The 23,949-nt window shown below is 36.0% G+C and overlaps 1 protein-coding gene across 1 annotated transcript; it reads left to right on the top strand.

Annotated features, from left to right (window-relative positions):
• Positions 1–1,667: 1,667 nt before the first annotated feature.
• Positions 1,668–23,287, top strand: lck (LCK proto-oncogene, Src family tyrosine kinase). Its single transcript, XM_065288181.2, has 13 exons — positions 1,668–1,891; positions 5,228–5,331; positions 6,588–6,651; positions 6,752–6,842; positions 7,023–7,124; positions 8,213–8,316; positions 8,430–8,579; positions 8,932–9,084; positions 11,660–11,839; positions 19,027–19,103; positions 22,238–22,391; positions 22,504–22,635; positions 22,727–23,287. Exons 2-13 carry the CDS (start codon positions 5,233–5,235, stop codon positions 22,927–22,929), a joined length of 1,509 nt encoding a protein of 502 aa, XP_065144253.1. The 5' UTR covers positions 1,668–1,891; positions 5,228–5,232; the 3' UTR covers positions 22,930–23,287.
• Positions 23,288–23,949: the final 662 nt, after the last annotated feature.

The following is a 23,949-nucleotide window of genomic DNA, read 5'->3' on the forward strand; positions in this document are numbered from 1 at the left end:
TTGTCTCAAATCACCTGGGGCCTCATTTATAAATGCTGTGTAAAAACCAACCTACATTTGATCTTGCGATCATTTATCAAAAATGCTGCTCAGACCCTGACATCGCGCTAAGCACTTTTTTTTATAAATATGGACTTTGCCGTGGATTTTTGCGTATGCACACTTTACGATCAAATCTGTGCGTACACATGCTTAATAAATGAGACCCCTAATCCCTTTTGTAGTAAATTTGTAGTAAAAGTGTAGTAACCATGGTTTTTTGGTGTTTCGATTACTATTAGCAACACCATGGTTTTACTACAGTTACCATGGTTTAACTATGTTTTTTAAAAACCATGACTGTCAAAACTATGGTTAATTTGTGGTAACTATGGTTTTACTACAATAACCATGTGTTTTTTTAGTTTTAACTGTAGTACAACCATGGTTAGTTTTCGAAAGGGATTATAACGTGTTGATACTGTATTTACTGCATATAATGTATAGGCAGCCGGTTCTTATTGCAGAAATAAGCCATGACAGTGTGATCAGGATAGACGCATGTCATGTATGTTATTAAAATACATATATTTGTGTAATATTAAACGGTACCTGTCAAAATGATTTGCAGCCGTGTGTTATTAGTTTCAGGCGGTTGTTATCTCGCAATAACATATTGTAATGTCACAACTGGCCAATCAGCATCAACCGTTTTAGAGTGCCATATATTAAAATGCTCTAACCACCCCCCCCAACCAAACCACAAGACCACCACCGAAAAAATATCCACTGTTTTAATCTTTCAGATTGAAATCTAAAACAAGACATATCCTATTAAGAATTTTACTTTGAATTTTTGGAACGACCCTTTCCGACCACGTTGTTTAGCAATGCTTATAGATTGATTTATGTGAGTAATGTTTTATTGAATGAAATCCCACCAAAACCACAATAAAGATGTCTATATCTGGACTCACCACATGAAACGTCTGGTCAGTATACCAGTCCTCATGCGGTAAACAAACCAAAACAAGCAACAAATAAGTCAGTTTGGGTGTAAATGTCTATATTAAGATGAACGTTCCTGCAGTAGAAATCTACCTCATTTCCTTTGAATGTTCGGGCTGTGACTTCCTGAGAGTGCATGCGCTATATGCAGACAGATGCCACAACAAAAACTGTGTGGTCTGCAGAGAGAGAACAAAAAACAGAGAGAGAGGTAGACAAAAAAAGTTTTAGAGACTGATAATCATTTTTCTCTCATTATTGTGTGTTATATACAGGCCACGACTGCTACTGCCAAGACAGAACACCAGCCTAAAGTTTAAACACAATCAGATGTCTCTGGATATTGGTGAACTGTCACAAATAAACATATGAAACACTTTATAAACATTTTAAAGATCTGTGGTCCTTTCTTAGTAAAAGAAACCCATCAGTGCCGTTAAAGTTTCCGCTTCATGGCACCACAAAACAGGTGACACAGTGGAGTCCTGACCCAGAATTCTCAGCTCCAAACCCAACAGCTGCTTAGCCGAATGCACCTGCTGAAAAAATGTTAAATATCAATTCAAACACCTCAACGACAGGAAACTATCATCAGCTTGCTCTGCACCACTGTGGTGTGTGTCATGTGTGTGTGTCGTGTGTGTGTGTGTGTGTGTGTGTGTGTGTGTGTGTGTGTGTGTGTGTGTGCAAGAGCGATGCATTCAGAAATGATGTGACGTACCCGACTTTAACACTTCAGCAGCACATGTCTTCCAAACAGGGCGAAGTCTTACAGATCTTGCTGGTTTGTCTATAATCGTATTTTGGTGAACCCATGTGTTTTCATAAGATTTAAAACTAACGACGTGAGAATGCCTGATAAACAGGCCCAGCATTGATATCTGAAGCATCGTCGACACAAAAGGTAAGTGTTATCAGCAGGCTTTAGCTTTGTCTTGCTTTTAGTCGTGGCCCAAAAATATTTGTATTTTGTTTAATCAGTCCTGAGACTTCACACAACCTGAAAAAAGCCTGAGATGTCTGGTATGGAGAATATAATGATCATTAAAAAAAATGAGGATTGTGTTTTTTAATGTAAAAGATATCAAAAGGAAAGAAATGAAAGTTAGAAGTTGAGTTGTTCAAGGTAAAGGTAAAAAACACAATAATTCAATTTACTTTGATTATTAGTCCTAAAACAGGCCTTAAAATGTTAAAATAATGTAGAATGTGAAAGTATGTTTGTTTATAAGTGAACATTTATGCTCTGCACAAACAGAAATTGCTAGAATGTTGTCATGTGGTAAACATTCATTAAATTATGCCATTCGCAAGTGATTTACGTAAGTTGTATATGTTTGTTATTAGTTGTGTCCGTTATTCTATTTCCTGTTAATATTTCCAAATCAAAATTATGATTGTTGTCCTCATAGCATCAGATGCAGTATTGAGCTTTTGACACGTTATATTTGAACATTACATAAGTGAAGATGAATATATTTAGTTAGTCATGCCACAGGAAAGTCCAAAACTTAAGCATTAACATCTGGAGGAGGGGATTTTTACAAATGCAAAAAGGAAAAGCCTCCTTTACTTAAAGGCTGCCATTTTTTATTTGGCTTCATTTGCTTTTTAGGGTGGGGCTCTGTTATCTTTTTGTTTTATCCTTAACTCCAATCAAAATGAGAAGATGATGCATGTTACGTTAAAAATTGCATTATGCGTATATAATAAAAACCAAGGGATGGTTACATCTAACCTGCTGAATGTTAAATGTAAAGTTTATTGTTAATGTTAATACTAGAACTAATTTGAGGAAAACTGCAAAATCTCTTTATTTCAATCAAATAATAACACGTCGGCTGTAAGCGATACTTCAGCGAACAACTGGAGGCCCGAATCAACCCAAAACCTGGAGTGAGAAACCATGTCCAACATGATAAACATTTTTATTTCTCAGTTTGGCAATGACACAATGTAAAGCTGTTTATAGTCACAGATGAAACATTGATTATTTGATCTGTTTCTTGAAACAATTCAAAACGTTTGACCTTTTCTAAAGAGTCACCCCAAAATGAAAAATCTGCCCTTGTGTTTTTCTAAATCTGTATGAGTTTCTTTATTCTGTTGAAGATATTTTGATAAATGATTACGGTACTGACTTCCATATTATTTGTTTTTCTACTATGAAAGTCAATGGGTACCATCAATCGTGTGCATCATTTTACAAAATATCTTCAACAGAATAAAGAAACTCATACATGTTTAGAAAAACATGAGGTGGAGTGAATGATGACAGAATTTTCATTTTTGGGTAAACTACCCCTTTAAGACTTTATATATAGTTTATAGTTATATGACAGTAGGTTCAGGTACTGGACAGAGGTCAGCTGAAAGTCAAATTTGAGAACAATCCCAAGAGCTCACAGTCTTCCTCAAGTGTTTAGCATTTCCTGACCCAATAACATCAATTGAAAATAAAATAAAAATAAATAAAAATACACATGGACAAAATACAGTACATAAACAAACACCCGGGAGATTATATGCATATGCCTTTTTTGTTTAATGAACAACTTCCTCATAATGTGTAACTTCCTCAGCCAAAATTAGGTTGACATAAGCTGGAAAATTAAGCGCAATGTGCTTGAAGAAATGAAAAAAAAAAACATGCACAAATCCTGTGCATTCCAGCACAAATCCTTCAGTCATTCAGTCTGAAAACTCAGTTATAAGTGTGTCCAAAGTTCATAAAGAGGATTAACCTGATTTTGTGCATCTGCGCTAACTATTGCCTGACACATAAAAATGCTTGTCGCATTCTCCAGAAGCATTTACTCGTGAAGATTTCATGACTGCATGATTGAATCTTTGTCATCCTTTCAAAGAACATAAGAGGAAACGCTCTTATTATTATTATTTCCCCTTCCAATGCAACGTGAGAAATCTCATACGTTGCAATAAATTTAATGAATAACACTCACAGGTCCAAATAAAATAATTAAATAAACAATTGAAATGAATTATTACATGAAAAAAAATGATAAGGATTTCTTGGTTACTAAACAGCAAATTTGTGGCAAACTCAAATTTCGTGCATTGTTAAAAGCACACAGAATTCACGCAGGACGTGGATCAGCCGATAAACCCCATGCCTGCTTATGTCCATACTGTCATTTCAGCAAAAAGGACCCAAAACTAATTTTAGATATTTTGAGATTGATTTTCTCATTTGAACTTTTCAGTCAAATTGTCATAAATTGTGATTAAATATACACATTAGCATAAACGCAAAATCCAAATAAATGCACTTAAGTAACGTTGTGTGTATAAACTAAGTAGGCCTATGAAAAACTGTAAATGCAAACTCAAAAGCCTCCCGAATGACCTGAACAGGCATTAAAGAAATTTATACAACGAGGCTGTTGAATGCTTTATTCTGATTGGTTAAAAAATGTTACATGGTTATGCATGATTTTTTGATAAACCTGACCTGTCACATGTCTTAAAATAACTAGAGCAATGTCTTGCACTCGAATGTGTCAAAACAACACATGGTGTGTCAAGTTAAGGACAACATATTTAACAACACACTTTATGTTGTTTTAACACATCTTGTGTTGTCCCTTTAATTTATTAGAACACAAAATTAAAACGAAATGACACATAATGTGTTAAATAGGATAAGACTTCCTTTCCTAGAGTGTAGCAATGTCTGTGGTAACCGTGGTATAAGAGGAAAAATTGACTCCGGTCCTTTGGATTATCCGCTTTGCGTCGTACTGCATTACCAGCTTGGGTGTGCATTATTTTCTAATAATTCAACAGACCGCTCTGAATTATTCCTTACGTATCACATGGTAAATTGTCATAAACTGTCTAAATACTCATATTTATTTTATTTATTTATAAAAAAAATGAAACACAAAATGAAGATGCGATATACACAAAAATATGTATATATATAAATGGCATTATGTCTGATTTTTTGCAATACACCAAAACGTATGCGGCAATTCGTTTTTGTCACTTGTGACATCATCACGCACACCATTTGAATGGAAACAGACTGAAGAATTTTTTTATGCATATTTACAGTGCAAAAACTGGATGGCTACAGACATGTGAAACATAAATACATAAACTTTCTGGAATAATTTCTTTGGTACTCTTTGTTTTGTATTGCACTCTTTAAAACAGATCCATATGAGGTTTGGTAATAAAATTAATCATTTCTGCAAATGTTTTGTGTCACATTTAGTAAATATGGGGAACTGCGGCTCTTTTGATCCTGAAGATGAAGAATTCTCCTACCATCCAGACGAATGGTGCGACCAGTGTAACTGCCCAAAACCTCCAAATCAGGTATGTCTGTGTGTTTATATTAAACATTACACATTATAAACAACCATCATCATTGGGTGCTCCCATGCAAACCATTGTGCCAGCCTGGTATCACACTGTTAGAGACATGAGAAGAGTTTGTGAAACCTGTGACAGAAAGTAACCGAAAACTCACAAATAAGATGAGAAGAAATGAAGGATGAAGAAGAGAGCGAGAGAGAGAGAGAGGAAGTGGTAGTCACTGTGCATTTAGAAGATATAAGTCTCATTTTTGTGGTTTTTAAGACACACACACAATACAATGTCTCACAATGTCTTTGTTTGGCTTAAAGTTTAACTGTTAGGTGCTCTCGTGCCGTGAGATGATAGTAACCAAAAGTTGAAGCCCGCAGGCCTAATGGAAACAGGGTAAAAAGTAAATTTTACCTGTTTTTACTTCTCTCTGTGTGTACTTACATGAGTCTTTCCGCTCAAGCTTATGTAATTTAAAAGGGAAACGGCCCTTTGTGTTGGTAATCAATCTGGAACAATAAAGTTTGGCTATATTTCAGTCACACTGATTTGTGTTTTTATTGAGGTCGATTAAAAGTTAAAGAGATGAACAGATGTTGTTTATGGCTTTATAATGTTCCACCTTTTTTAGGGAAGTGACTTGTGAGATTTATGACATTTAAGGACCAGATTTTAATGTTGTGATCAGTGTTCGATTTGAAAGGGGGCTGGGTTGGTCCCAGACCTCCTATGAGTATTGAGGGACCCCCTATAAAGCACAAAAATATAACTTAGGGGGGTCCGCTGGTTTTATTAAAATTAAAATACATGAATATAACATTTTCGTGCTGCGCTGCCACAAAGCGATACTGTCCATTATTTGTCCTAATTTTGCAATAAACTAATCTAAAAGATTTCAGTCTGAAATAAACGTAAACTTTCAAGTGCGCCTCATGCTGTTTTCTGGAGAAATTTGACAGATTGTTAGAATTAGGATTGGGTTAGGGGCTTTTAAAAAAATCTTCTCCAACTATAATTTTATACTAATTTGATGGGTAAAATGGTAAGGGTTTGAGTTAAGGGTTATTTGGGGTTTCTTTGATTAAAATGTTGATCCAGGATCACATTTACATTCATGACGACCCTATAATGACGTGTGGCCTGGCTGGGGGGCTTAGCTAAGGGACCCCCACAAATTCTTTGACATAATTCAAACACTGGTTGTGATTACATTAAAGTCACTATTATTTGTATTTAATATATAAATTAAATTTGCTCTCTCATAGACTTTTGATCCTCTGATTCCATATCCATCCCAGTACACACCTCCACCATCATCTCCTCTGCCAGGTGAGACGACACGTTTACATCTTTGTCACACATACATCTAGGATGGGGTTCGGCAGGGATGCCCAAATCATGGGTCAGACTGTTGTAATATATTTTACAGAGAACCTGGTGGTAGCCATATATAAATATGATCCGAGCCACAGCGACGACCTCGGCTTTGAGAAGGGGGAAAAGATGAAAATCCTAAACGCGTAAGCTTTTTTCATATCATTGTGCACTACTGATCTTAGTAGAGCAAACTGATGATCATCTGATAAGTTTACTCAATGGTTGACACATAAGTTTAAAGCAAGTCCTCAACATATAACCTCTGAATGAAGCATAAGTTGCTTTGGAAAAAATGTCCATCTGTGTTATTTTTTCCAAACAAGGGATGACCCCGAATGGTTCATGGCAGAGTCTCTGTCTACTGGTCGGAAAGGATACATACCACAGAACTTTGTAGCAAAACTGAACAGCATGGAGACAGAACCGTAAGTAACACAACGCTTATTTGCACACGCTTTCTTCTTCACAATAATGCAAAAGCCGAGCATAAACCACATGCGGCGTACCATGCACAGATGCATGGCAGAAAATCGCAACATTCAACATGAAAATTACAACACAATGATTGGTAGAGCATTGCATTAGGAGTGCAATGGTTATTTATAAAAATTTAAAGTTTTTATTGATTTTTAATAGTTTTTTTTCTATCCACATGAAAGAAAGACACAAAACGCAGTGTCTCCGAAAAAATAGCACCAAACAAGCATGGTACGAAGACTTACATAATATAGAGGACATCTGAAGAAGACACATCTGATAATGAATAGTGTAATAAATACAGTTGTGCAATAGACATACATGTGTATTGGGTTCACCTGAAAAAGAAAGTGTTGCCCTTGAAGTATTTATTCAAGTGCATTTGTGTGTCTGATGATATGTATAAAGTATTGCAATGAAATTGTCTATGTTGCGCAGTGATGCAATACATTTAGGTAATGCATAACTTGTCAAACAACTTTATTTTGCAAGTCAATTCAACCTACTATTATAACTTTTGGCTTGTGATAAATTGACATAAAATATATATGTTGATTTGACAAAAATGTTACATATTTTTTATAGTGCACTATGCATTAAAACATTTTTTTATATTGTCACAATACCTAATAATAAACACCTCAGATCTCCATAGAGCTTAAAAATTCTCCATGTAGATCAGCTGCTTGGGGTTTCCGAATAGAGATCAAATCTCCTCCCCCATATTAAGATCCTGGAAATGGCACTGTGACTGAAAGTGTGATTCATGTGTGCTCCTTGTGTCACATTACAAATGATGACTGCAACTTAGAAATGGAAAGAAACTGAATTACTCCCACTTTAAAGAGAAACTTCTCAAACCGCTGATGTTGCATATCTGTGCATATCGAATCTAGTATTTCCAGTATATCTCTTCTACACCTGAACCTGAAGCTTATGCTTATCAGAAACTGTAATGAATGATTTAATAAGAACAGAAGGCAATGTGCTCAATAATGCATCACAAATGTAATAATATCATATTATTGCATTGCAGGTGGTTCTTTAAAAATCTCTCCAGAAATGATGCCATGAGACAACTACTGGCCCCTGGTAATACACAAGGCTCTTTCCTCATCAGAGAAAGCGAAACCACACCGGGTACGAAACCAAAGAAATGCACAACATGTCAATACAAAGTCAATTGGCAGCTCATAGTAGACATACTTTATTTAAACTCTGATTTTGAATAACATAATCTCGTTGAATTTCAGGTAGTTTCTCATTGTCTGTAAGAGATCTGGATCACACGCAGGGCGACGTCATCAAGCACTACAGAATCCGAAATCTAGACTCGGGCGGATTCTACATCACCACCAAGATCTCCTTCACCTCCCTCTCAGAATTGGTCAAACATTATTCACGTATGTTTGTGGATTCCCTATGATTTACCATTATACCATGGGTCTATTGAATGCTGTATTCTGATTGGCTGAGAAATGTTCCATGGGTATGCATTAATTTCTGATAACCGCACACCTAACTTGTCAAATGGCACCAGAGCAATGGTTGTGGTAACCGTGGTATAAGTGGAATAATTGACTCCGGTCCTTTGAATTATTTAAAAATAATGCGCACCCGCGATGTAACGGCACAACGCATTGCACCTTGGGTGTGCATGATATAATTCAACGGCCCATCATCAATTATTCCTTACTTATTGTTGTTGTTATTATAATGTGTAAAAAGTAAATAAACGACTTAATCTGCGTGCAGGAGAAGCCGATGGACTTTGCACGCGTTTGGTAAAGCCGTCTCAGACCCGAGCTCCTCAGAAACCCTGGTGGCAGGATGAATGGGAGGTGCCACGTGAATCTCTCAAACTGGAGCGCAGACTGGGCCAGGGACAGTTTGGAGAAGTGTGGATGGGTAGGAACATTTCAAATCAATTATGTTTCTGCATTTTCTCATCTTTTTTATCCTGCAGGAGGGAAAAATCACAAATGAGATTTTTTTTTTAATCTCAATCGGTGGCAAAAAAGTGCCTCCTGCTTTATTGTTTTTCTTTTGAGTAATGTGTCTTCATTCAGAGATCTGGATGATCTCACAAACTGTGCTCTGTTTGCTAAGATATCAAAGTCTTATGAGAAGTCAAAGATTTTAACAAGTGCATTCGTGTTTTATGCAAGATAACACTTCAATGAAACACTAAGACATAAGCGCCCCGTCAGAGCAATATTTTTTTCTTATAAGTTGATCATTTATTTGTAACAGTTTCACGAATTTCTTATTTATTGGTTACTGTATGTCATGCAAAATTGCGGCTTTATGATGTTGCAATGCTTTTTGCACTCTGAACGACTCACTACAGCATCAAAGGTCTCATTTCTTTCTCGAAAGGATAGTGAAAGCGGTAACACTTTACAATAAGGTTGTATTTGTTGTAAATGCATTAGCTAACATGAACTAACAATGCACAATACTTCTACAGCATTTATTACTTAATTTTAATAAGGTTATTCGTTGTGAAAATGTACTGTAAAATAATTGCTGTAGCTATGCAGCTGTTTTCCAGTAACTTACTGTAGATTTAAATTGATGTTATTTACTGGTAACAGTTTGTTAAAAGTTAAATGAACATTAAATATTAACAATTCTTTATCTTCACAGAATAAAACTATAAAATAACAGCCTCATGCAAAGCATTTTGGGAACCAAATTTCCTTATCAACCTTTTTCTGTTTTTTCCTTCAGATTTTGGTTCACAGAATGCTTTGCATCAGGCTGTTATTTTAATTTTATTCTTTAAAGATAAAGACTTGTTGATGTTTAATGTTCATTTAACTTTGAAGAAATTGTTGCCAGTCAAATAACATACATTTAAATTTACAGTAAGTTATACAGTAATACTGTAATTAATAGAAATGTTTAATAGCGTAATGTTAACACCCACAACTTTTGATTTAACAAATGTATGCTAAAATTAAAATGAACTAAGATTAATAAATGCTATAGAAAGTGCAATTAATGCATACAAATACAACCTTATTGTAAAGTGTAACTGAAAAGCGATTCACATATACTTTCCGAATGAAGAGACGTTGAGGTTTGAAACACTTTCCACACCAATTGGTACAACAATTTACAAATAAACATACCAGAAAATGAAATCATGATGCTATCCCAATGTTGTGTCTTGACCGGCCAGGTCTGTCTGTTCTTGTCTGAGCATTTTTTCAAATGTTGTGAATTCAACCATTACGAGTAAAATACAGAAACATGAATCTGCATGCTGCTGTGTGTTTAACATTGTGCTGCACCGAAAATCAGACATGACAGAACTGTAAATCTGATGCTAATAAGCAGATTCAGCATTTTGCCCGACACCCCGACCACTTCACAGATCTACAGATACAAAAATAACTTGCTTGTAGTAACAGTATAACATTCGGTATATTATGTAAATTTAGTGCCAGTCAAGATCTGTGCGATTGTGAATTCATTCAATGTGGATTTTCTTCAGTTTCAGCACAGTGACGACAGTAACAGATGTATTTACGGTATGACCTTTAATAAACCTAGTGCATATTTTAGTGTTTCTCCTTCAGATGTGTCCAGTTTCTAAACATAAACAAACTGCAGGGGTGATATCATGCCTTTTTTTCAGGCCTAAAAATAGACGGATGGAAGTAACTTGGGTGCTTAAGCTTTAACCACTTCCTGTCCCTGGTTGCCATGACAACCTGCTCGTTTCCCTCGCCGCACGCACGTCTGCTCCATGACCACAAGGAGCCGTATCACAACTGCCATTTTGTTAAACTTTGGCAGTGAATTACTTTCCTCATTCGAATAAAAAAAAGAAGCGCTCCTTTCATTAAACCTCTTTAAAGGCATCCTCAGGTGTGATAACATCAAATCAAAAGAACCCCTTAGAAATTAAGCGAAGCGGTTGTCATGTCGAAACAAAAAAATTCGGGTAAAGCCAAAGACGTTCGGTGAAGCAAAACATCCGAATTTTTTTACAGAACAATTCACACAATGTTTTGGTTTCTCAAAGGCTTTGTGGGCATGTGATGACATTAAAGGGATGCTTTACCCAAAAATGAAAATTCATTGTATGAGTTTCTTCTGTTTAACACACACAAAAAAGATATTTTGATAAATGATGGTAAGCACACATTTAATGGTACCCATAGTAGGAAAAACAAGACATAATTTATACTAGTCCCAGACTAAAATGCTGGTTTGAGTTGTCTTAAATTAAAGTAACTTTCACTGATAAATCTTAAAAATATCCGTGCCATTGTTTCATCTTTCTAAGGCGTGTGATGTGTATAAAAGCTGCTTAAATGTCATCATTTAAGACTTACCCATGGCTTAATCTAAGCCTTGCTTGTGAAACAAAGCATACATGTTTTTTGTTTATTTCCTTTGAAGGTTAAAGGTCACTTCCCTAACCTAATCAATCAAATTTCACTCTCTCTCTCTGTCTTTGTGTCAATAGGGCTGTATAACAACAGCCGTCGGGTGGCTATCAAGAGTCTCAAAGCGGGCACCATGTCCATCAGCGCTTTCCTGGCTGAAGCAAACCTGATGAAGACCCTGCAGCATCCTCGACTGGTCCGACTCTTTGCCGTGGTCACACAGGAGCCCATTTACATCATCACAGAGTACATGGAGAACGGTGAGACACGTACACACTCATGCATGCAAACAAGGGAGGGACAATGTATTTCAACACGACAAAAGGATCTGTGTTTAGTATTAAATGATTCATCCGTGCATCCTGAACTTTCAAAACGGATGCACGCATTGAGTAAATTTCCACTTTAACTTTCATCAGGGAAGGTTTCATGACCTAACAAGTCTCTTTTGAGGCCCACACAACATTGTGTCCTCCATGAAAACAAAAGCGTTTTCATGTCTTTGTAGTTATGAGGTTGGCAAAGAAGCGTTCTTCGCTCACCTGAATGATGCTCAGCCGAGCATCATCAAACATCCTCTTCGCGCGTATCCTCGAGATATTTCAGAGAGGCGCGTTTCCGCTCTCTTTCATTGATGGTAACATTTTTAGACGTGAGGACTCTTAGCCGTTTTTTCTTAGATGAGGTGTTGAATGCACGACTAAGTCTTTAAAAGCTTGATTTATCCATATGGCATAATTTCCTTAATCTCATGCTTTCAATCTTTCTTTCTTAAGTTGAACACAAATAATATTATAATAAATTGCCAGCATGTTATGTTCTTATAGGCGTCAACATGGTGAAGCCCCCAGTTATTTCATTTATCTCTGTTTTTGCACTGCAGCGGAGGAGCGCAGCGCACACACATACTGTTTGGAGACGCATCGCTCTTCGTCTAATGGCTTTCCATGCGAAACTTGAGGGTTTTGTTATATATTTATGCTTTTAAACGTTTATTAATATTCAGAATGTGCACATCTTTCATTAAAGGAGATCTCTGTACAGGCGAGTTGCGGCATTGCATGTATATGACACGATGTTACGCAAAGCCTCAACATTATATTCAGGACATAGGTCAGTAAATTTGAGTAAAATCCCAGGTTTTGCTTATCCCGTGCAAATGGGCCAGACGAAACTCAGATGTATGGGGTAATTTCTAAATCACACTGGGTACCCACTACCCGTGCAAATAGGGCTTAAGACAACCAATGTGCAAATTCATCATTCAACACCATTGCTAAATATTTTATCCAAAATATAAAAAAAATTCAAAGACATCTCATTCCTGTCGTTTAAAATCCTCTTGGTTTGCTACGTCTCACACACATAACCAATCACGTCATTACATTTGAACTCACATGCGCTAATCTGTGTAATAGTCTATTGGCGCTAAATACAATTAGTGCTGCAAACCAGACTCGGTAGTTATGTGTATGAAACTACCTAAGCTAGTATCTCTTTACGCGTATGAAAGGATGGAGGTGGGGATTAATTCTTATATTCATATTTATTAATGATGTGCGGGTCAGGTGCTTTTCCAACCCACGGGTCCTGCTTTTATTATTTGGCCCGCCCCAGTCTGTCTGCTCCACTCCTTGTATTTATATTTCCACTATTAAATAAACATACTGTACTAGGCATTAATGTAAATGAAGTTAGGATTTATTTCTGAATAAAAGTGCTTAAAAACAGCCATTTGATGTAAACTGGGATCACGATATGCTTATGAACCGTAGAAGCCAGCATGGTCATATTAATAACAAGATACGATAATGATAAACATTTTCTACATTTACAAAGCAGCATTTGCATTATCTATTCATAAATTCCCTACCTTAATTTCTACCACACCTCATCTTTCATCTTCACTTTTATTTCTTTGTTTGTTTGTTTTGTTTTTGTTGTGGCTGGCAGTGCAAGCTGCTTGGCGCGTATGTGACGTGCGGCCAAAGGTTTGGGGACATCACGCAAGTTATGTTGTTATGTAGGCCTACTACGTATTTTAACTTTATGAAAGAACCTAATAAAATATGCAAATATATATTCTTAAAAATGTAATGTAAGCTATATGGAATGGCACGCAACATAATTGGTTTTTTATTTTGTTTTTAATGTCCTGCCCAGCAAATAAAGTCACAATTTCTTTACACGACTTGCGGGTTATGAGACAACCCGAGCATCACTATATGATATCTATGGTCCGAGCTGTTTGATTGAGTAGAGGCGGAGACTAATTTGCATATATATGAAGAGTTTGGTTCAAAACGCATTCCATTTTGAAATTTCGGAAAAATGAGTTTTCTATACCAAGTAAGTGACAAGATGAAAACCACTGTTTTCTGTTACAAACTTTCACAAAGCATCTTTACGTTATAATAACATAAAAAATTCAAATCCATAATTTGATTTTCAAAGATTTATTATAAAAACTGATGCAAGATGCAATAAATCCATTACAAGTTTATTTTTTAAATGCTATAAATCTATTGAATCAATATATAAATGTGCATTCATCTTTGCCATGTTATATTTATTTAGTTGACTAGTGGTATACACTGATTAAAAAAATAAACATTAATGGCATTAATCAAAACACTTTGCTGCCTTAAAAATTTTTGTTGAATCAACTCAGATTTACAAGTCATTTCAACTCACTATTATTTATCTTGACTAGAGATGAGTTGTTATAACTACAGTTGAGTTGTTATAACTTAAAAAATTAAGTTGACTTTTCTCAACTATATTTTATAAGTTGTGCCAACTCATCTCTGTTGACATGACTTGTAAATCTGAGTTGATTTAACAAAAAATTTTAAGGCAGCAAAGTATTTTTACAGTGCATGACAGAGCAAGCAACAGCCGGCATTTTTCCTTCGCCCGAGTGCCTCTCACGTAAATTATAAAATTTCTTCCCCACCACTGAAAACCACCACAGGTTTATCAATGCCATCAAAAGTATTATTTTATTTTTGTTTGTTTGTTGATCACGAAGTACAAAGTAGATGAGGAAAACTGGGATTTGTGTGTATTCAAAGCGCCATCATTATTGTTTACAATGCGTGGAACTGTGCGCTGTGATTTGTCAGCGGATTTATTGCATTCTGTAGAGAAGGAGAACTGGCGTTTGTCACGTTTTGGGAAAAAGGGAGAAAAGATGACAGAATAACACGGATATTGGATTTTGCGTAAAATGAAGAATTTACTTTTTAATGCTGACCTGATACAATACTGATTTTGGCGGTAACTCATTTAGAAAAAAAAATGTTCTTGCGTTTTGGAACCAAACTCTTCATTTATAGATCATGTATGCTAAATCACATTACATTAAAGCAGTTTTGAAGCAAGTAGAAATACTGTCACAGGAAAAACTTTTACATATGCCACTATGATGCTCAAAGTTTTTTTGTGGTGATAAAAATTATCGACTACATGGAGACTTTAACAGGACCATTTTTTCGGACAGTATATTATTCAAGACTTAAAGGTATAGGGAGAAAGCTAAATGTGAAAGTGTAGATATCTGCCATTGACAAACACATACAGTATCTGTCAACCCTCTGAATATGATTGTGTCCTGATGTTTAGGTGTGTACGGCCCTGATGTTTAGTCATCCAGACTCACTGCTGTTGAATCAAACAAGCTGATTCATGCCGTCATTGTTCACTTAAAGCTTCTGTTCTTTCTCAACCCTCTCTTCTGTTTCCTAACCGCCGTGCCCACCTCCAGTCTTTTACAACTATTTACTAACTATAATGTGAGTTTTGTGTCACACCTTCCCTCTTAGCTTTACTAATACTGTACAAACGTATAACTAAGATACTCTGATACACATCCAAGAAATGGCATTTAAACATGTTTCAACTCATTTCCATCCCTGTTGAAATGCAATCATTTATGAGACACTAAAAACAACCTGTAACTCAAACAAGTAAGCTAGAAGCAACACCAGGATAATGGGAATAACGTAGCCCTCATATGCACACTTACATCTCAGTGCAACCCATGTAGCTTACTTGGTAGTTGCGTTAGCAGTGCAAAGGTCATGGGTTCGATCACACATAGTGATAAAAAGGGAATGGGGAGAGATACAGAAAGGTAGAAAGAAGGTTTCAGTATCGGCCATCAGACCCAACCTGAAACATAAACGATCACCATGGTCACAGGTGTTCACAGAAAAGACCTCCACAACCTATATTTTGTCTTAGGTTCCTATCATCACAGGCGTATTGCTAGATCATGTATGTCATTCCATTTGTGATTGTTTGTGTGGTTTATCGGCTCCTAAGAGTTTTGTTGGTCCTCCAGCGTGTCACATAGAGAAGAACAAAAGACTGCCACAGGAACGTTTCTACAACGTCAGCGTTCTTGTGAATGAACCTTCTTTGTGTTTCCTCATAAAGCTGATGAAACGCTGGGCTCGGCTTGTGGATCTCACATTTCTTTGTTTAGGATCCAACAAGCGCAATTGTTGTCTGTGTTGATATTTTAAAGAAGAGGTCGATGTGCCCTTTTCCACCCATTTCCTTTAACAATAGAAGTTATGACAGAGCGATTGAATGCATGGGAACTTCATCTAAACTTAACCCATGACCTTGAATTTTACACCTTATGGAAAAGGGAGACTTCCAAGAGATTTTTCCGTCGCACCTTTGTGGGAATTTCCTCATGGGTCGGTTGGTTTTGCTTTTCCGACACAGTCTGCCAGCTCAGAAGCAACAGCTTTGGCCTTTAACACCAAACATTTTAGCGACCGATCCAATCTGGCTGCAGTAATTTCCTGTAGTTGTTATGGTGTTATTCTCTGATCTGTGAGCTGTTATGTGCGATTCTTGTAAATTCTTATGCGGGAACAATTTGAGCACCAAAACAAAAGCATTGATGCATCTGCTGTTTCCTTTTGCCTATGAACCAACATGACTAATGGAGAGACGGCACTTCCGGTCAGATTTAATTGTGCTTAAAGAAAGTTCAAGAAGGGTTGCGTATTACATAAAACACTCAAAGAAAAACGTAAACTAAAGCAATAAACCCCAAGAAGCAGTGGGTTACCAGTGCATTTTATAACAGCTAAGGGGCGTTGTTAGGCACGAAGTGTGACTGAAACCAACCAACACAGACGCAGCAAAGACACAAAGAAAATATGATTTTAGACTGTGGTGCTTATTTTATAAATCACCATTCATCTAATTTATGCATTAACATTTATATTGTGCGACTGTTGAAGTGATGATCAAATATGCTTGGAAGCATGCTGAACTCTTTCCCCGTCAGCGTTTTTTTTTTTTTTAAGTTGCCACCCAGTTTTAGTTTAATGCCTTGCAGAAAAATTATCTTTAAATAAACATAAAATAATGAAAGAACAGACCATCCGCTTTCAAACAAAAACAAACAAAAAACCGTTTCATCCTACCTTCATTTGTTCTCTTATCACCTCTCAAATTTTTTAGCTAAAAGCGGAGATAATTCCATATTTGTGAAGAACTTTAGTAAGAGATCAGATTCAAAGCCATCAAAACTTACACGCTGTGTTTTCAGTGTTGAGTGAATGCGTCAGGGTTTAAGTTGGGTAAGATCGCCACCCAGTGGATAATAGCGGACGAATGAACTTGAGTTATAAACTCCTCAGACAACGTTTTCTCTTTATCGACAAGATGACTCAACAATATTTACTGACATTTATCTGGATATCGCCATTAATTGTGCAATTGTAGACAAATTTAAAATATGATTAAAGACTGTGGTGTTTATTTTCATAAATCAGTACGCAGCAACAGTGGCGCAGTGATACTTATGTAATGTGGTCTGAACCATGGGGTTGCCAGTGTATTTTATCACGGCTTAGAACGCGTTTCAACCAATCAGAATGAAGAACCAGAACTGCCCGTTTTATACATTTTCCTATTCAGTTCACTAAATGTTAATCGATTTATTAATTTACATTTAAATAAAAGCAAAACCATTTTATTGCCTTTCTAAATTAAGTGCATTCATCACTGAACTTTATTGACTAGTAAATAATTGGCTGTCCAAAATAGCTCCCTAAAAACTTAAATATGCACCATTTGAAGGAACAGCCATTTGTAGTGGTGCCTGAAATTATGGCAGACATTATAGAGTGCACTTATTCAATCCCCATTGAAGCTACTTAATTTATTTGACGATACACTTTAAAAAGTAAAAGTTGGATCGACTTAGAAAAAAGACGTCAATTTGTAAGGCCTAAAAATTTTAATTTTTTTCAACTGAAATTTTCTCAGTTAAGAAGAAATTCAGTTTTTTGAGGAAAACATTCCAGGATTTTTCTCCATAGTGAACTTAAGTGGACCTCAACAGTTTACAGTTTCAATGCAGTTTCGAAGGACTCTAAACGATCCCAACCGAGGCATAAGGGTCTTAACTAGCGAAACCATTATCATTTTTGCAAAAAAAGTACTTTTAAAACCACAACTTCATGTCAAAAGGTCACGCATGACGAATGCGAAACTACCGCTTCAGTGTTTACAAGTGTGGTGAGAGAGGACCGTTTAGATGTTATTGTATGTGGAATGATACTAATTACTAAACTCTTTTGTTATTTTTGAGCGCGATGCTAATGGTCTAATCATATTCAATGGATTATGCTAAGCTATGCTAAAAGTGGTTTCGCCAGACCCGGAGATCGCCTAAATGGATTCCAAAACAGTAAGAATCAAATGTTTAACTCCGGGGAGCTGGAAAATGAGCATATTTTAAAAAAAGTGTGTCCCTTTAATGTCTTTGGGTCAGTTTATTGTTTAAAATGGTCTGCAAGTGTGTGTTTTAGAAATGTAATGGGTGACTTTTTGACATGATTACTTTATACGTACACTTTAAAAAATTTGCTGTAATTATGCAGCTGGTTGCCAGTAACTTACTGTAAAATGTTTCATGTTCATTTAACTTTGAACAAACTGTTGCCAATAAATAACATAAATGTAAAATCTACAGTAAGTTACTGGCATCTAGGTCACACTGGCGCATCACATGGCTAGCGCAAGACGAGAAGTTTTGGTTAAAAAGTACTTATTTTGTATTTATTTTTGGCGAAAATGATGATTGTTTTGCTAGATAAGACCTTTATGCCCCAGTTGTGATCGTTTAGAGCCCTTTGAATCTCTTCTGTTGAGGTCCACTAAAGTCCACTATATGGAGAAAAATCCTGGAATGTTTTCCTCAAAAAACTTAATTTCCAAGAAATACATAAACATCTTATGGGAATTATTTTATGAAAGTGGAGTAATCCTTTAAATGTTTCACTTGCGATGAGAAACTGTAAGTTTTTAAAACAGCTAGCCCTTTACAACATGTGATCGAAGTGCCATAACTTGCCTTATTGTATATGTTGTAAAATATTTTTATGTCAAGATGTCTGTTTGGTTCTTATTTTAGGCAGCTTGGTGGATTTTCTCAAGACTAAAGAAGGTTCCTGTTTATCCATCAATACGCTGATCGATATGGCTGCCCAGGTAGGCCTATTTCAATACAATAGATGACCTTTGTTCCAGTTTGTTTCTCTTCACAACAATAAACACTAGTATTTTCGAACATTATGTTTTGTTGTTCACTTCACTTCATTTACCAAAGTCTCTAAGCGTTTCTTGAACTGAGACAGCATTAGTCAGCTGCTGATCTGCTTCTTAATCTCATTCAGTAACAATAAGAATGACTGTACGCTGGACTGAGTCTAGACACCTTAATACCAAAACAAATGTGTTGCGAGCAAAGCCGCAGAACTAGGAAATGACAACAAAAGACACATGACAACATGCACACACACAAAACACACACATATACAAACATGCAAAACCTATTTCTTTCTGACATTAAATATTTACTGGTGGAACACATGCAAAAAGTGTGGTCGCTTGGTTGCTAGTTGGAAGAACTGATGTAGGTCACAGTAATTCTTGTTAATGACACGTGATGCTTTATTAAAAACATCTACAGTAATTATTGTGGCAGAAATACAGCAGAAACAATTTCAGTGCACAATATGATGGACTTTAAAGGTCACACAACTAACACACAGGGGTGGTTTCCTGAACAGGGCTTATCCTAGTCCCAGACTTAAATGCAAGTTTAAGCTTCTTTCATTTTAAAACACCTTGTCCTGGCTAATCTTAATATATATCGGTGACATTGTTTTGTCTCAAGATGCACACGTTTAGTGTTTTATGTAAGGAATGCTTCTTAAGGAAAAACTTCCTAATTGACCTAACATAAACAAGGCCTAGTCCAAAATTAGTCTGAACCTTTTCCGGGAAACCGCCCCACAATTTTTCAGCTCATCTCATGTTAATCTTGAGTAGCCTACCTGTAGAGTAGTATTACTTCATATCTGCAAAGTCTTTAGTTTTATCAGATTTATAAATGACAGGTCAGCTGTATTGCTACTTTCCTAGAAAAAAACGAGCCCCTGGAGGCATCCAGTGGGCGGAGAGCCACTATCTCCAGACAATTTATGATTCACTACATGTTCATGTCATTTACATTATATGCACTTACGCACCAATTGCCAACAAAACACAGATTTGATGCAGTTTTATTTACCACGTGTGACTCATGATCCGGTTGGGACTGCCCCATTTCAATGAATGCAGTGTCAAACACACACACTTGCACCCCAGATAAACAAACTATATCCGTTATTTCCATAATGCTTGGGAAGCCGAACAAGCTTAAATTTCCCTCACAAACAACAACACACTTCTTTGGTGACGTTGATTTCGTGTCAGCTCTTGGTTGGCACTATTCCGGTTGAATGCCCATATAAGGACTTCCACTGTACTTCCAGCACTGAAATTGCCCATAAAAGAAATAAAGCAAGATTGTTACGTATAATTCTCTAATGTTCAAAAGAAACTTTTCGAAAATTATATGAATCCTGGCGAGGTGCACAGAAATACTCTTCTTTAACAGTGTTAATAAGAATGCATGAAATAGATTTAGACCCCCTTTAAAGGTCACCATTATCGTATTTTTGAATAAGGAGTTTGTTGATTCATTAAGCTCCAGGTTTTCCTAGAATAAACTGATCTGTTGACTTATATACTCAGTGTGTAAGTGATTAAAGAGGAGATGTGGATTTTCAGTAGTAACAAAGAGAAAACCGACGTTATTGAAGTGTTGCTAGAGGGATGCCGGTCAAGAGGTTCATGAAGACCATAGGATAGATGTTCCCTCTTTAAAGATAAAGAGACCTTTTAAAACCATGGTGTTGTTTTTCATCTCCGGAGGCATTTTCTAAAATATCGATGGAGCAGAAAGAATAAACAAGAGAAGGTGAAAGTGGGATGTTTAAGTATCGGTATCAATAAGAGAAGTGCTTTAGGGATTAGAATGCAAAGATGCTGTGTGATGTTTGACCGCTATTTTTTTCTACAAAGTGAGGTCATTCAATAGGATTATCAGGTACACACAATAATATACAAATGCACACAAATTGCTAAGTTGTAATACTATCCTCCATTCTGAGTTAGGCATCTTCACATCAACCTGTAACCTTCGTGAACTAATACTTCACACCTTCAGAATCACAAGATAACACTTACTTGACCACACAACCATGCACACGCACAATGCCATCCTTTATAAACATCTACAAGGGCTGATCTAAGAACAGTTTTACCCTCGCTCTCATCCTGACTGCTGTCACGATAAAAGTATTGCAAACATCCGACTAAAAGCTCAAATAGCAGCGATCTAAATGTATAACTGTACTGAGATCAGATGAAACTAAACGAATGATGATGCATCAGGCATTAGAAAATATCACAGGAAATGTGTATGGGTGAAACCTGTGGCAATTTATGGGTGAAGGGTAAAAGTCAAATCAAGGGAAGTCAAAGTAGACCCTCCCTTTCTCAGGAACTGACCTCTCTCTCTGTGCTTAAAAACACCTGGGTTAACCTAACCTAATATATGATGCCTATTGAACAGTATGCAATGCATTGCTTACTATAAAGCATATAAAATATGAAAAAAGTTTTCATGCATTGCATAAACTACATATGCATGTTGATTATATAGCTTGCTAAAGGCAATTGTTACATTGACACTATTTGATTTAAGAGCGAAACGCAGTCAGTTTTTACTATATTATAATTTTGTCCCTTACCTATATAGAGGACGAAAAAAGCTTAAGTGTATATAAATAAAGAAATGAATAAATACATAAATGCATAAATAAATACATGTAGAAATACAGAAATGAATAAATACATAAATGCATAAATAAATCTAGAAATGCATAAATAAATGAAAAGAAAATGTAAAATTAAATGTAGTTGTGCAAACATACAAAAATTAAAAGTTGATACTTTTGACAAAACAATTTATTTATTTATGCATTTATTTTTGCATTTATGTATTTATTCATTTTTGTATTTCTACATTTATTTATGCATTTATGTATTTATTCATTTCTGTATTTCTACATTTATTTAGTTATGCATTTAATATATTATTTATTTATTTCTGTATTTATTTATTTGTGCATTTATTCATTTATTTATTTATATACACTTAAGTCATTTTTCGTCCTCCATATACCTATACTGTACATATGCAGTCTTTTTTAACACTGCACTGCCCCCTTCAGGTCGCAGAGGGAATGGCATTCATAGAGCAGAGGAACTACATCCACAGAGACCTGAGAGCTGCCAACATTTTAGTAAATGATGAGCTTATATGCAAGATTGCTGACTTCGGCCTTGCCCGACTCATTGAAAACAACGAATACACAGCCAGAGAAGGTAAACTAAGAAATGGCTTCATTTGCAAAGAGGTTGCATTAAAGCATCTCAATGTGATGGTTAATCTTAGAGGTAAATGATAATGCTTTTTTCTTTTGCTTAAATCCCACAGGTGCAAAGTTTCCAATCAAATGGACAGCACCCGAAGCTATAAACTATGGCACCTTCTCCATCAAATCAGACGTCTGGTCATTTGGAGTACTGTTGACAGAGATTGTTACCTATGGAAGAATCCCATATCCAGGTAACTTTTCTGTTTCTGTCTAACAATTTTTTTTTTATCAGACATTGGATATTGATATTTCAGAATGTTCACTCCTGTTTTGACCTTTCAGGAATGACTAATCCGGAGGTGATTGCAAACCTGGAGAAAGGTTACCGTATGCCTTGTCCCGATAACTGTCCTGAAGCTCTCTATAACGTTATGAAACACTGCTGGACCGAACACCCGGATAGCAGGCCAACTTTTGAGTACCTGCGCAGTGTCCTAGAGGACTTCTTCACTGCCACTGAGAGACAATATCAGGAACAGATCTGATGACATCATTCAAATGATAAACAATGGAATTAGTGAGCAGTCCGGAGGATGACAATATAAAGACTGAAAATGTTTCCAAACATTAAAGAAAACTAATACTGACTGTTCAAGGAAGCCAAATACTGAGATTACTTGTTTTAGCATTTAGACAGAAGTTTGCCAAGGCGAGCCAAACAGGAATTCTGACAGCTGTCTTGTGATGTATTGATTAATGCATGAATGCTTTGCTTCATGTTAAGTGAGCTTTTATAGTATTTCTGCTTTTTGATCTGAGAATTGTTTTGTAAAGTAAGATTTTTGTATTTTTATAACAAGCAGCATGAACTGTCAAGCAAGTAAAACTATCTAAAAACTAAAAGAGCCTCATTGATTTAAAGCTTTAATCTCTGCTTCTTATTTAAAAGAACTCTGAAAAGATTTCACACAGATATTAACATCTTCTTCCTGTGATAACTAATCTTAAGTGTGACATTTACATTGATGCATTTGGCAAATGCTTTAATCCAAATCGACCTATAGTGCATTACAATGTATAAATATTTTTATTTTCATGCGTGTTTCCTGGGTTCAATCCCTTGAACTTTTGCACCGCCTCAATGCTCTACCACTAAGCTATACAGGAGCACAAATGCTAAGTTATCGTGTGTGGTATACAGTAAAAATATTTATGACCCTAGACCACAACCAGTCATAAGTCACAATACATTGTATGGGTTAAATTATCGATTTTTCTTTTAAATTATTAGGATATTAACAACCTTATAATTGTCACTGTCCCACAGGTGGGATGTTTGGCATTACATATTTAAAACAATAATTTCATAGTCTAAACCTACATCAATCTTGGCAAACTATATACCGTTGGAAAACTCTAGGAATCTAGTTTTTATATTTCAAAACCTTTTTGCAAAAAAAAAGTATGTAGTAAAAGTCATTTTCTAAAATGTTGCAGGCAAACAGGTGTTAAAATATATGTATTTGTAAATATCCTATAAACCTGAAATAACCTTGACAAACTAT

This window comes from Paramisgurnus dabryanus, chromosome 17 (assembly GCF_030506205.2).
Source record: "Paramisgurnus dabryanus chromosome 17, PD_genome_1.1, whole genome shotgun sequence".
NCBI lineage: Eukaryota > Metazoa > Chordata > Actinopteri > Cypriniformes > Cobitidae > Paramisgurnus > Paramisgurnus dabryanus.

Coding starts and splice junctions, on each gene's coding strand:
- lck (XM_065288181.2), top strand. CDS start 5,233: ATGGGGAACTGCGGCTCTTTTGATCCTGAAGATGAAGAATTCTCCTAC. Junction 6,843..7,022: donor AAGATGAAAATCCTAAACGC/GTAAGCTTTTTT, acceptor TTTCCAAACAAG/GGATGACCCCGAATGGTTCA. Junction 9,085..11,659: donor GTTTGGAGAAGTGTGGATGG/GTAGGAACATTT, acceptor TTGTGTCAATAG/GGCTGTATAACAACAGCCGT.